Genomic DNA, 15,047 nt, shown 5'->3' with positions numbered 1-15,047 from the left:
GAAGTAGTTCTGAGCATCCCAGACAGCGAGAGAGTTGTGATTGGTGCAGATTGTAATGGACATATTGGAAAAGGAAACAGGGGCGATGAAGAAGTGATGGGTAAGTACGGCATCCAGGAAAGGAACTTTGAGGGACAGATGGTGGTGGACTTTGCAAAAAGGATGGAGATGGCTGTAGTGAACACTTGTTTCCAGAAGAGGGAGGAACATATAGTGACCTACAAGAGCGGAGGTAGAACCACGCAGGTAGATTATATTTTGTGCAGACGATGTAATCTGAAGGAGGTTACTGACTGTAAAGTTGTGGTAGGGGAGAGTGTTGCTCGACAGCATAGGATGGTGGTGTGTAAGATGACTCTGGTGGTGGGTAGGAAGATGAAGAAGACAAAGGTAGAGCAGAGAACCAGGTGGTGGAAGTTGAGAAAGGAAGAATGTTGTGCGGCTTTTCGGAAAGAGGTGAGACAGGCTCTCAGGAGAAGCTCCCGGAAGACTGGACGACGACAGCCAAGGTAATCAGTGAGACAGGCAGGAGAGTACTTGGTGTGTCTTTTGGTAGGAAAGGCAGAAGGAGACTTGGTGGTGGAACCCCAAAATACAGGGAGTCATACAAGGAAAGAGATTAGCGAAGAAGAAGCTTCTTTAGTGCCTTTGTAACTCCTCCCTTTCTCATCATTGCCACTTCCTGGTCATCACACTTACCACTTCTCCTCTTCCCTCTCATTTTCTTCATTCATCAACTTACACACTACTGGCACCAGTCAACACATTTCCATCTCAATCCTTAATCACCCTTACCTGCTGCACATTCTTCCCATTTTCATCCCTCTGTCTGGTCAACCTCTAGAGATCCTTTTCTCCTTCTTTAGAGTCCAAACTGGTGTACATGTCGTCATATTCCTCATGTTTAGCCTTCGCCACCTCTACCTTTGGCCTACATTGTGTATTTCTTTCCTCAAGTCCTCTCGGTGTGTAACTTCTTCGCTAACCTCTTTCCTTGCCTTACTTTCCTGTATTTTGAGGTTCCACCACCAAATCTCCTTCTCCCTTGTCCTACCAGAAGAAACACTAAGTACATTCCTGCTTGTCTCTTTGATCACCTCGTAGTCCAGCCTTCCAGGAGCTCCTCCTGTCCATCCAGAGCCTGTCTCACCTTCTTCTGAAAGGCTGCATAACATTGTCCTTTCTCAGCATCCACCACATGGTTCTCTGCTCTATATTTGTCTTCTTAATTTTCCTCCCCACCACCTGAGTTATCCTACATACCATCATTCTATGCTGTCGAGCTACACTCTCTCCTACAACTCCCTTACAGACAGTAACCTCGCACAAAATGTAACCCACCTGCGTTCTTGTCCCTCCGCTCTTGAAGGTCACCTCGTGTTGCTGCTTCTTCTGGGAGAAAAAAGTTAATTACTGCCGTTTCCATCCTTTTTGCAAAGTCCACCACCATTTGTCCATCAAAGTTCCTTTCCTGGATGCTGTATTTATCTATCACCTTTTCATCGCCCCTGTTTCCTTCACCAATATGTCCATTTAGACCAATCACAACACTGTATCTGGGATTCTCAGAACTACTTCATCTAGTTCCTTCCAGAATTTCTCTTTCAACTCTAGGTCACATCCTACCTGTGGGGCAGAGTAACTAATCACAATATACATCACACCTTCAATTTTAAGTTTCAGCTTCATCACTCAATCTGATACTCTTTCACCTCCAAGACATTCTTCGCCAAGTCTTTCTTTAAAATAAGTCCTCCTCCATTTCTTTCCCATCTACTCCATGGTAAAATAATTTAAACGCTGCCCCTAAACCTCTAGCCTTACTACCTTTCCACGTGCCCTCATGGATGCATAATATATTAACCTTTCTATGAATCATTATCTCAACCAAGTCCTGGGCTTTTGCTGTCATAGTCCCAATATTCAAAGTCCCTACACTCAGTTGTAGGCTCTGTGCCTTCCTCTTCTTCTTCTGCCGATGAAACTGCTTTCCGCCTCCTCTTTGTCTTTGACCCACGCTAGCTGAATTTCCACCGATGACCTGCAGGTTAACAGTGCCAGGGGGCGGACACCGTTAACCCGGGCCACGACTGATCCAGTATGGAATTCTTTAGATCCCAGACTTTTTTTTACCTCAAGATCTACCTTTCAAGCAGCCAGCCTCTCCCGATCAACCACGGGGAGGAGCTGTTTTTTTTTTTTTTTTTTTTAAGAACGACCAATAATGAAACAGAATGACCAAGTCGTCACAAAGATCTACCCACTACAAAAATGCAAAACACATTTCTTTTAAAGTATATTGAGGATTCTTTATAATGTAAATGTTTGTGTGCCTTGCATTACCGCATGAGCCAATATTGCACAACACAACATAGTGAACCATAAACATTTTTTGTAACTACCCGAGTTCACGATCAGTAAACACCATAAGAATGAAAATGCAAACCTGGGCTGTGTCACTCACGTCAGTGGATTCGTCCAACTGCAGTAAGAAACTCACAATTTCCGATGTCCTTCCACACCAGCCATGGCTTCACAGCACCGTATAACGGTACTCCTTTACAGCTGCAGAGATTTTGCTGTGCGGCCAATTCGGAGTTTAGTTTATTCACTTTTCTCATTCTCAGATTGCTTTTCGGCGGAATGTCGGGGTCATATTTTCCATAACCAGTTCAAAAATGCCGCTACACATTTCACTCCACTGGCAGATGAGACAAACGGCCTTCGAAAATGACACCGTGAAAAATAAGTCCGCCTCCCATTCTCTATGAAAGTGATGTATTTTTGTTTTCTTCTTTACGTCAGCATTCATATACATGTTTGACAAGATTTCTTAAGCGAGGGCTTAAAATAGGGGGGAACTCGCCGACTCGTGTGTTTTCCTATATGTCGTTGCACATGCGTGGTGAGCTAAAGGTCAGAAGAAAAAGCTGTCTTTTTTTCCCCCCTCTTTCTTTGGGACGCTGTCGCAATCGACCAAAACTGCCTCGCGATCGACTGCATTGAGCACCCCTGCTTTAGATGAACGCTCATATTTGTTTGGCACAGTTTCAGGCCGGATCCCGCAGTTCAGGCTGTACCCCGCCTTCTGCCCGTTGACAGCTGGGATCGGCTCCAGCACTCCCCGCAACCCTTGAGAGGATAAGCGGCTAAGAAAATGAATGGATGGATGGATGTTCATTTTCCTTTGGCCTTGGTTGACTACGCAAAGAGAAGACTGAGTTTTGCATGGTGGGGGACAGATGAGGAAGCAAACGTTTGACAGCTGAGAAAAAACATACACGAATGTACTTATGCACACAACTTAATTCCACTCAAGTTTCTTCAGGCCCATGGAGAAAAAAAGATGAATAAACTTGAAATAAACAGAAAAAACTCACATATACTTTACCGATGTGTGCTAGCTTGCGATTCCGTGACGCTCAAGTGTCGAAGGGAAACTAAGAGCATCACGGGTAAAGATTGAGGTCCCTCCTTGCCAATGGCATGCCAGGAAGAGGCTGGGCAATAGCTGATGGGAATGCAGATCTACCGTGCCACATTTCGAACCAAGATACAGGATGTTTATGTCTGGTGAAATTTGGGGGCTTTTGTATCCTAAATTTTCCTTCATCACGAGAGAGAATATTTTAACCGTTTCATAACCTGAATTTTTTGGTCCAAGAGATGTTCATAAGTAGAGGTACCACAGTATTTCTCAAAGTCATACAGTCAATTCCCCACATTCAACATGGCCGACACGTAGTCATGGGAGACCTCTTTTGGAAATGGAGTTAGTCATATTGTGTATCAGTCTTCTTCTTTTCCTTTCGGCTTGTCCCGTTAGGGGTCGCCACAGCGTGTCATCTTTTGCCATCTTAGCCTATCTCCTGCATCTTCCTCTCTAACCCCAACTGCCCTCATGTTTTCCCTCACCACATCCATAAACCTTCTCTTTGGTCTTCCTCTCGCTCTTTTGCCTGGGAGCTCCATCCTCAGCATCCTTCTACCAATATACTCACTCTCTCGCCTCTGAACATGTCCAAACCATCGAAGTCTGCTCTCTCGAATCTTGTCTCCAAAACATCCAGCTTTGGCTGTCCCTCTAATGAGCTCATTTCTAATCCTATCCAACCTGGTCACTCCGAGCGAGAACCTCAACATCTTCATTTCTGCCACCTCCAGTTCAGCTTCCTGTTGTTTCTTCAGTGCCACCGTCTCTAATCCGTACATCATGGCCGGCCTCACCACTGTTTTGTAAACTTTGCCCTTCATCCTAGCAGACACTCTTCTGTCACGTAACACACCAGACACCTTTCGCCAGCTGTTCCAACCTGCTTGGACCCGTTTCTTCACTTCCTGACCACACTCTCCATTGCTCTGTATTGTTGACCCCAAGTATTTGAAGTTTTCCACACTCGCTATCTCTTCTCCCTGTAGCCTCACTCTTCCCCCTCTACTTTTCTCATTCACGCACATATATTCTGTTTTACTTCGGCTAATCTTCATTCCTCTCCTTTCCAGTGCATGTCTCCATCTTTCCAATTGTTCCTCTGCATGCTCCCTGCTTTCACTGCATATGACAATATCATCTGCGAACATCATGGTCCAAGGGGATTCCAGTCTAACCTCATCTGTCAGCCTATCCATTACCACTGCAAACAGGAAGGGGCTCAGAGCTGATCCCTGATGCAGTCCCACCTCCACCTTAAATTCCTCTGTCACACCTAAGGCACACCTCACCATTGTTCTGCTGCCATCATACATGTCCTGTACTATTTTAACATACTTCTCTGCCACACCAGACTTACGCATGCAGTACCACAGTTCCTCTCTTGGTACTCTGTCATAGGCTTTCTCTAGATCCACAAAGACACAATGTAGTTCCTTCTGACCTTCTCTGTACTTTTCCACTAGCATCTTCAAGGCAAATAATGTATCTGTGGTACTCTTTCTAGGCATGAAACCATATTGTTGCTCGCAGATATTTACTTCTGTCCTGAGTCTAGCCTCCACTACTCTTTCCCATAACTTCATTGTGTGGCTCATCAACTTTATTCCTCTATAGTTCCCACAGCTCTGAACATCCCCTTTGTTCTTAAAAATGGGAACTACCACACTTTTCCCCCATTATTCAGGCATCTTTTCACCTGCTAGGATTCTGTTGAATAAGTTGGTCAAAAACTCCACAGCCACCTCTCCAAATTTCTTCCATACCTCCACAGGTTCATCACCAGGACCAACTGCCATTACATTTTTCATCCTCTTTAGTGCCTTTCTAACTTCCCCCTTACTAATCAATGCCTCTTCCTGGTACTTCACGCTTGCCTCTTCTACGCTTACTTCTCTCTCATTTTCTTCATTCATCAACTTCTCAAAGTATTCTTTCCATCTATTTAGTACACTACTGGCACCAGTGAACACATTTCCGTCTCTATCCTTAATCACCCTTACCAGCTGCACATCCTTCTCATCTCTATCCCTCTGTCTGGCCAACCTGTAAAGATCCTTTTCTCCTTCTTTCGTGTCCAACCGATGTACATGTCGCCATATGCCACTTTTTTCACCTTCGCCACCTCTACCTTTGCCCTCCATCACATCTCAATGTAGTCGTTTCGCCTCTACTCAGTCCTCTCAGTGTCCCACTTCTTCGTTAATCTCTTTCCTTGTATGACTTGCTGTATTTTGGGGTTCCACCACCAAGTCTCTTTCTCCCCTTTCCAACCAGAAGACACACCAAGTACTCTCCTGCCTGTCTCTCTGATCACCTTGGCTGTAGTAGTCCAGTCTTCTGGGAGCTTCTTCCATCCATCGAGACCCTATCTCACCTCTTTCCGAAAGGCCGCACAACATTCCTCCTTTCTCAGCTTCCACCACATGGTTCTCTGCTCTACCTTTGTCTTCTTAATCTTCCTACCCACCACCAGAGTCATCCTCCACACTACCATCCTATGCTGTCGGGCTACACTATCCCCTACCACTACTTTACAGTCAGTAACCTCTTTCAGATTACATCGTCTGCACAAAATATAATCCACCTACGTGCTTCTACCTTCGCTCTTGTAGATCACTATATGTTCCTCCCTCTTCTGGAAATAAGTGTTCACTACAACCATCTCCATCCTTTTTGCAAATTCCACCACCATCTGTCCCTCAAAGTTCCTTTCCTGGATGCCGTACTTACCCATCACTTCTTCATCGCCCCTGTTTCCTTTACCAATATGTCCATTACAATCTGCACCAATCACAACTCTCTCGCTGTCTGGGATGCTCAGAACTACCTTCATCTAGTTCCTTCCAGAATTTCTCTTTCAACTCTAGGTCACATCCTACCTGTGGGGCATAGACGCTAACCACATTATACATAACACCCTCAATTTCAAATTTTAGTCTCATCACTCGATCTGATATTCTTTTCACCTCCAAGACATTCTGAGCCAGCTCTTCCTTTAAAATAACCTCTACTCCATTTCTCTTCCCATCTACTCTGTGGTAGAATAATTTAAACCCTGCTCCTAAACTTCTAACCTTACTACCTTTCCACCTGCTCTCTTGGATGCACAGAATATCAACCTTTCTCCTAATCATCATGTCAACCAACTCCTGAGCTTTTCCTGTCATCGTCCCACCATTCAAAGTTCCTACACTCAGTTGCAGGCGTTCCTCTTCTTCTGCCGACGAATCCGCATTCCTCATTTTCTTTGTCTTCAACCCACACTAGCTGAATTTCCACCGACGCCCTGCAGGTTAGCAGTGCCGGGGGCGGGCGTTGTTAACCCGGGCCACGACCGATCCGGTATGGGATTCTTTAGATGAACGCTCATATTTGTTTGGCACAGTTTTTACGCCGGATGCCCTTCCTGACGCAACCCTCTGCATTTATCCGGGCTTGGGACCAGATTGCACTGGTTTGTGCCCCCATAGGGCTGCATTTATGTATTTGTGTATCAGTGATGCCGAAATATGTCAGCCACATTCTCTATGTCTCTTTAATTAAAAAAAAAAAGAAAAAATGATCTTATCGCATGCATCCATGCAAGCGCACACATGCACACTGACACCGAGTTGTATATTCAAATGTGTTGATGTTTGCCTTGAGTGACATCTGACAGCGTTAAATGTCTGTTCCATGCTCCTGATTGTTTTCATTTTGTATTTGTCTGTTTGATTGTTTGTACTGACAGTTTGTAAATCAAGGTTCCACCGTATTGTGGAAATGGTTATTCATTTGACTTCTGGGGAAGAAAAAATATTGTCATGGCACTCACAGAGCTACTGATGATGTTGTCTTCATATGGGTGCCAAGTGACATCCCTCACGCAGGCACCATGACCCAACAGTTTAGAAACCACAGATCCCGTCAACACATCGTAGACTGTGTAAGAACATAAACACAAAAAAGTAATTAAACACTTAATAGCATGGACTGCTGCTCAAAACGAAGGCTCCACTCACTGACAATCTTGCCGGTAGAGCACCCGGAGTAGATGAACCTCTGTCCTGTGCTGAACTCGGGTGAGAAACGGCAGCGGATGAGTGTGTGCAGGATGCCGTGACCATGGTAAGTCATCACTGAGGTGTCACCGGCGAGTTTATGTCGTCTCAGGGCTATGACATATCGAACGAAAGAAAAATTAATGTTATGCTTGAAAACGTGTGAAAAGAGAGAGGAGAGAAGCATTTAATGATGTTTTGTAGGTTGTCTTTTATTAAGTTAAAAATTGAGCGAATTAAATCTTCATTATTGCTAATTTAATATTTGTACGAATATATGTAACATTTCATATTTGTCAAGTTATTTAATTTTGTGCTGTTGCTGCGAAGTGTTGATGGTTGTGGAGTTATTGGTAAGTTCAACATACAATATCGCTATTTGTAGATGCTGGTTGTTTTGTGTTCCATGAATGTAAAGACAGCCTTTAAAGTTATATACACTTAAAATATACATGAAAAACAGCAGATAGAAAGATTAGATCCAAGATCTATTTCAGAATTGGGCACTTGGATCAGCAATGTAAATTCAGCTTCAATCAACGAATGCAACATACCCAGACATTTTGGACAATGAATCTATTTGGAAACAGTTTAGATCAGTCCCGCTTCTGTTCACAGTCTACAGATCATCCCAAATACCAGTACATAACTAAATTGGAAAAAAAAAACATCCCTTTAAAACTTCTTGTTAACAGATTAATATAACATAACTATACATTAATAGATGGCATGGTGGGTCAGCTGGTAAAGCGTTGGCCTCAAAGTTCCGAGAACCCGGGTTCGATCCCGGCCCCGCCCATTTGGAGTTTGTATGTTCTGCCTATGCCTGCGTGGGTTGTCTCCGAGCACTCCGGTTTTCTCCCACATCCCAAAAACATGCAACATTAATGCGAGACTCTAAATCAGGTGTGCCCAGTCTTTTTTTTTTTTTTACCCCAAGATCTACTTTTCAAGCAGTCAGCCTCTCGCGAGCCACCGAGAGCAGGTATGGGGGGGTAGGGCGGGGAGGGGAGGGGTGGAGTGATGATGTTCCCGAACCATTTTAAGGTTAATGTTATGTTGTCTCCAATATTTAAAATACAGAATTAGCTTTTTGTGCACTGTATTGTCTGTGCTTTCATCCTGGATCAGGCTGTGCCAAGGTGGGATTTTAAAATTACATACCATCTCATCCTGCACTTTCTACTTTGGCTTCAGACCAGACCTTTCCCACTTGGAAAAGAGAAACTCTCATCCAGTTTAACCACTTTTTCTTCGATATTCACATACTATGACAGTCACTGCATCTTAAAACAACAACATCCATTCTTATCAAAAGTGAACATAAGTAGCATGTCTCGGTCGTCTTTGCTCTACTTTGCCCAGACTGTGTTGCTAACTAAGGCAGCGGTGGTGGACGCTGTCATCATAAAACCCCTTGATGGGCTACGTAAGTACTGTAACATTTGTAATTATGAGTGTACGTCTTTAAGAGCGGGTGGGGGAGTGCGTGTAAGGTAAACTCAGAAAAAGAGTGTTGCGGGGCAGCGGTCGTTAGAAAAAGTTCAGTGTGCTGCCTAAAAGAAACCAGTGGCTTCTTCTTTTCCCTTTTTACAGTACGTATGTGAATTGTGCCATTGGATGTATCAACCAGTCATCCCTCACTCATTGAATCACATTGCAAAATGGCACAAACTGAATTGCTGTATGTTATAATTTGCATTGGATAATTTTTTTTCTGCACGCAAGAGAGAATATTTGCGCGACTGCACCAGCGGTGCACAATTGCGCACGGTCGCAGTTTAGAGGGAACATTAGCTGATGTCTTTTTTTTTCTTCTTTTAGCACGCCTTCCCGTGATCGACCAAGACTGCTTGATCGCGATCGACGCATTGAACACCCCTGCTCGAAATTACCCCGAGGTATGATTGTGAGATGTGGCTGTTTGTATCAATGTGCCCTGCGATTGGCTGGGAACCAGTTTAGGGTGTACCCCACCACCTGCCCGTTGACAATGGTACAAGTACAACGTTTATGAAATAAACATGTAAATTAATTCAAGACTACACATAATAAGCAACGTCTTTCAATATCTATGTATTTCTACTCGTAACAAATTTTACACGCGTGATTTTTCGTGCTCTACTGTGCAGATTTGCAAATGCGATGGCCCATGGGCACTGACGCGCCCATCAAATCACATTGACTGGATGAGTTTGGTGAGGAAGAATAGTATCAAACATTGGTGTGAACTAAAACAAGAGATTAAGAGCCAGTCTCAGCTTCAGTGAGTTAAAAGCAATAGTTAATTGAGTTTTCAATTCAAGGTGTACAAATATTTCATCTATATATGTATATATATATAAAATGCACACAGGTGTCAAACGTACTGGTATTAAGTACTGAAGTAAAAGTACTGGTACTTGTGAAGAAAAACAAAACAAAACAGTCATTTATGTAATGAATATGAGGAAGATGACACCCTGTATCCCAGCGAACTTTCACCCAAGGAAACCCAAGCACAGGAGACAAGACATTTGCTTCGGCACTCTGACACAGCCACCCAGATCATCAGAAGAAAAACTGGACAACCCTCGGTGGCATTGTTGAGAGAAATTAATTCCCGGACAGCCCCAGACGGACTCTCAGCTAAGAGTGTATCCAGCACTCAAATGGATACCATTTGGGGTGCCTGGTAGGGACAATGAATATGTTGATAATGACATCACAGGTGATGGAGAGCCATGACAGACGCGGGTCCTCCTCCATAACAGTGGTGAAGTTGAGGAAAATGTAGCATTGGAACATGAGCGCCACTGGTGAATGGATTGATGAAAATTGAAAGGCTAATGTTGAAGCTGAGTTAATCGTGCCAACAAAGATTAAAAAAAAAAAAAAAACGTTGCAAACAATGAGATAATTACAACAGTCTGCGATCATATAACACATGAACACTTGTCACGGGACCGAGAGATGAGTGTTGGGACTCTCGTCGTATGAAACCAAATATAGTGGTATCTCTACTCACAAAAGTCTCTACTAATGAAAGATTCAGGTTTTGTCTCTAGTTACAAACAAAAAAATCAGGATCCGAAAGGGAAAAAATGCCACTGTATCCAACCGAACATAAATATCCTGGACTTTATCTTGGTTTGAAAGCGCCACGGTAAAGGAGTTCTCCCACTGGCCAAGGCTCAAGCATTTTCCTGGCAATCACATTAGGTAGAAGGTATGTCAATCTTTGGCCATGACGCACATCCTCTCTCTTGGTATGTGTGGTGTAACACAGCAGCTACCCCTATTGGCTAGCATGTAGCTTCTTCCTGGCATCACATCCCACCATTGGCTCGGAGCTATGTCAATCTTTTTTGGGGGGAGGATGTCAATCTTTACCCGTGACACATTTCTTGGACAGTATATCCGTCACCGAATCCATTGTTATACGCTTGTGCACACTCGTACTGTACTGTTCACCATGAGACCCAACAAATTGATGACCAGTGCCAGTGAGGAGAAGAGAGTTGTTTTGTCTACCAAAACAAAACAAGAAATCGTCGAGAAATATGAAAAAGACACACGTGCATGTGGCTTTATTCTGCTGATGGTCGACTTGAAGTTTGAGGTGAAGGTTAAACCTGAAGGTGAGTAAATTGTTTCGCTGGGAAAGGCTGAGGAGGACATCGACAAGGTGGTTCACCATGAGGATCTTTCGACAGAGGAGCTAGAGGCTGGTGGCGATGCAACACAGGACAATGCAGGAGCAGTTTGCGGCGTTGAGGAGGAGGCAGTCACGATTCAGTCAGCTAGAATAAAAGACATGTTGATGAAATTCCATGACATTTCCGAATTTATTTCATCATTTAATTTAGTCATCTGTTAAATGTGTCAGGCTGTTGCTCACTTTGATGACATTTGCCTTGCACATTTTTGCATGATTATTAAAAGCTGTCAAATGCAAACATCCTTGGATTGGTACTTCACGAAACATTGTTAACAAGTTAATGTTAGGAGTTTTGAATTCATAGTTTGTGGAATTATTATTTTTAGTGGAATTAAGTTGTGTGGATGGCTCTGTCTCTGAAGATGCCACAATGCCTTTTTGTTCGCCACGCACTCAACGCCAAAGGTAAATGAACATAATTTTTCTGTACATTATGTACCAATTTGAATGCTTATTTTTGGCAGGGGGATTGTTATGGATTAGATTACTTACATGTAAAATGTGAAAGTTTCATGTTATGAACCGACTTCCAGAACGAATTAATTTCCTAAGTAGAGGTACCACTGTGATACTTAAATCGATGGTTTAAAACAAATTAATTTTAACATGAAAAGTAACTACCAAAGAGGCATGGTCTGACGTCCTGTTCGAGCTTGACAAAGTAGTGAAAAAAAGAGGAATAGGGGTGTGAAAACCCCAGTTTGTCCCTTTTCAGGCATAAAAAGGCCAGAGCCCAGCTTTGTCTTGGCTTTTTCTGAAGGGGTGTGCCCAGATTTTTTTTTGTGGAACTTCTGATCTTGGTTCTGCCTCTGGTTTGGGATTCGTTTTCTCTCTGGGCTCATCAGCTGCCTCCTTCGACCCACATGGTCAAATCGTAAGGTCTCACCTTCCCCGAGTTAATGCACACCCTACGACGAGCAGCCTCGACAGACAGCAGAGCATCCTTACACTTGCTCAAAGCTGTCTTTCGTAGATCTTGCACGCGACTGATCAGGACAGAAGTGGACACCATGTGTTCTCTCCAAACCTCTGGCGACCTCTGGCTGAACCTGGAAGCTCAATTGATTGTTGTCAGTGCTTCTAGGTCTAACTTTGCAGTCAACTAAATGTGCATATGTATGCCTATTTGGGTTAAATTAATGAGAACACTGATTCCTACGACATGTCTTCCATCCCATGCTCACTGACCCCACTTTCACGTCATAACTCAGTTTCCTAAGCCAATGTTTGTCTGTTCTTGTGTGCGTGTTCTTTAATGTCTTGCAATGTCCTGTTTTTTTTTTTTTTTTGCAGATTCCCATCAAACTCATTAAAATTTCTATAAAACTCACTCCGTGTATCCTTGCCTTTGTGTCCGAGTTCAGAAGGACTGATCAGCCTCTGTCATGGAGAACTCATATTAGTTGGTGCGTAGCAAACCTTCAATGGTTGTGAGAATGATCAATAATTAAGAAAAAAGTTTCGCGTATTTTCCCTATTATGTGAGACACAAATAAGTGAAATGTAGATTTCCACGTAATCTGATAATTATACCAAATTGGAAGCAAAGCTGGCGTCTCTACAATTTTACCTCGAGTCACTGATGGTGTAATGGTACACACACCTGCCTTTGGTGCAGGCAGCGTGGAATCGGTTACCATTCAGTGATGGTGTCGATATCTGCCACGCGACTGGCTGGGGACCAGTTCAGGGTGTAGTCTGCCTTTCGTTCAAAGTTAGCTGGGATAGGCTGCAGCTCTCTCCCTGGATAAATGCAAAGGGGTTGCGTCAGGAAGGGCTTCTTCTTTTCGGCTTGTCGCTAGTATTCTGTTGAATAAATTGGTCAAAATCTCCACAGCCACCTCTCCAAATTGCTATAAATACCTCCACAGGTATGTCATCAGAACCAGATGCCTTTCCATTTTTCCTCTTCTTTAATGCCTTCGTAACTCCCTTCTTTCTAATGATTGACACTTCCTGGCCATCACACTTACCTCTTCTCCTCTTCCCTCTTATTTTCTTCATTCATCAACTTCTCAAAGTATTCTATTGAGCACACTACTGGCACCAGTCAACATATTTCCATCTCTATCCTATAATCACCCTTACCTGCTGCACATTCTTCCCATTTCCATCCCTCTGTCTGGCCAACATGTAGAGATACTTTTCTCCTTCTTTTGTGTCCAACCTGGTCATGACCATCCTATTGTGTCAAGATACAATCTCCCTTACCACTACCTTACAGCCAGTAACCTCCTTCAGATTACATTGTCTGCACAAATATATAATCCACCTGCGAGATTCTACCTCCGGTTTTGTCAGTAATTTTATGAAGTCCTCACTTCCAGAACATTCCACAAAGAGAATCTTCCGCTCTGCCGGCTTGGGTTGGCCGCGTAGATTTCCCGATGGGACAAAAATTCCACATTTGTCAAAAGTCATGACAAATAGTGCAATTGCAGTCCAGGCTTATGCATTGGGCCACGCCATGAGACCTCCCATAATGAATGCAACACAAAGTTATACATAGCTAAATATAGACACACATAACACACTACAGTCAGTAATCTCCTTCAGATTACATTGTCTGCACAAAATGTAATCCACCTTCGTGCTTCTACCCCCGCTCTTGTAGCTCACCCTATGTTCCTGGCTCTCCTGGAAAAAGCTGTTCACTACTGCCATTTCCATCATTTTTGCACCACCATCTGTCCCTCAGAGTTCCTTTGCTGGATGCTGTACTTAATCACTTCTATGTGGCCCGTTTCCCTCACCAACATATCCATTACAATCTGCACCAATCAGAACTCTCTTTCTATCTGGGATGCTCAGAACTACTTCATATAGTTCCTTCCAAAGTTTCTCTTTCAACTCTAGGTCATATCCTACCTCTGGAGCATATCTGATAATCACATTATACATAACCTAAATTTCAAATTTCAGGCTCATCACTTGATCTGATACTCTTTTCACCTCCAAGACATTCTTAGCCAGCTCTTCCTTTAAAATAACGCCTACTCCATTTCTCTTTCAGTCTACTCCATGGTAAAATAATTTAAACCCTTCTCCAAAACTTCTAGCCTTACTCCCTTTCCAGCTGCTCTTTTGGACGCACACTGTATCAACCTTTCTCCTGATCATCATGTCAACCAACTCCTGAGCTTTTCCTGTCATAGTCCCAACATTCAAAGTCCCAACACTGAGTTGTAGGCTCTGTGCATTCCTCTTTTTCTTCTAACGATAGATCCGGTTTCCTCCTCTTCTTTGTCTTTGACCCACAGTAGCTGAATTTCCACCGACGCCCTGCAGGTGAGCATGCCGGGGGCGGGCGTTGTTAACCCAGGCCACGACCGATCCGGTATGGGATTCTTTAGATGAACGCTCATATTTGTTTGGCACTGTTTTTACGCCGGATGCCCTTCCTGATGCAACCCTCTGCATTTATCCGGGCTTGGGATACTGAGAGGACTGAGGAGAGGAGAAAGGAGTACATCGAGATGTGATGTAGGGCAGAGAGGTGGCAAAGGCTAAACAAGAGGCATATGAAGACATGTACACCAGGTTGGACACGAAAGAAGGAGAAAAGGATCTCTACAGGTTGGCCAGACAAAGGGATAGAGATGGGAAGGATGTGCAGCAGGTAAGGGTGATTATAGGATAGAGATGGAAATGTGTTGACTTGTGCTAGTAGTGTGCTAAATAGATGGAAAGAATACTTTGAGAGGTTGGATGATGAAAATGAGTGAGAAGGAAAAGTAGGAGAGGCAAGTGTGAAGGACCACCAAGTGGCAATGATTACTAAGGGGGAAGTCTGAAAGCCGCTACAAAGGATGAAAAATGGAAAGGCAGTTGGCCCTGATGACATACCTGTGAACGTATGGAAGGATTTTGGAGA

The 15,047-nt window shown here is 43.6% G+C and overlaps 1 protein-coding gene across 8 annotated transcripts in view; it reads right to left on the bottom strand.

Moving 5' to 3' along the window:
* Positions 1-15,047, bottom strand: part of dcaf11 (ddb1 and cul4 associated factor 11) — a 130,745-nt gene that overhangs the window by 9,740 nt on the left and 105,958 nt on the right. For 3 of the 8 annotated variants that reach the window (XM_061805762.1, XM_061805764.1, XM_061805763.1), the window contains 2 exons: positions 7,435-7,587; positions 7,248-7,354 (listed from right to left, as the gene is read on the bottom strand). In XM_061805762.1, coding sequence (XP_061661746.1) covers positions 7,248-7,354; positions 7,435-7,587 — 260 coding nt within the window. The other 5 variants (XR_009792799.1, XR_009792798.1, XR_009792797.1 and 2 more) reach the window with 5 other exon arrangements.

Source organism: Syngnathoides biaculeatus, chromosome 19 (genome assembly GCF_019802595.1).
Source record: "Syngnathoides biaculeatus isolate LvHL_M chromosome 19, ASM1980259v1, whole genome shotgun sequence".
In the NCBI taxonomy this organism is placed as follows: domain Eukaryota; kingdom Metazoa; phylum Chordata; class Actinopteri; order Syngnathiformes; family Syngnathidae; genus Syngnathoides; species Syngnathoides biaculeatus.
The sequence above is the reverse complement of the archived record's forward strand: the minus strand, read 5'-3'. Positions and strand labels throughout refer to the sequence as shown.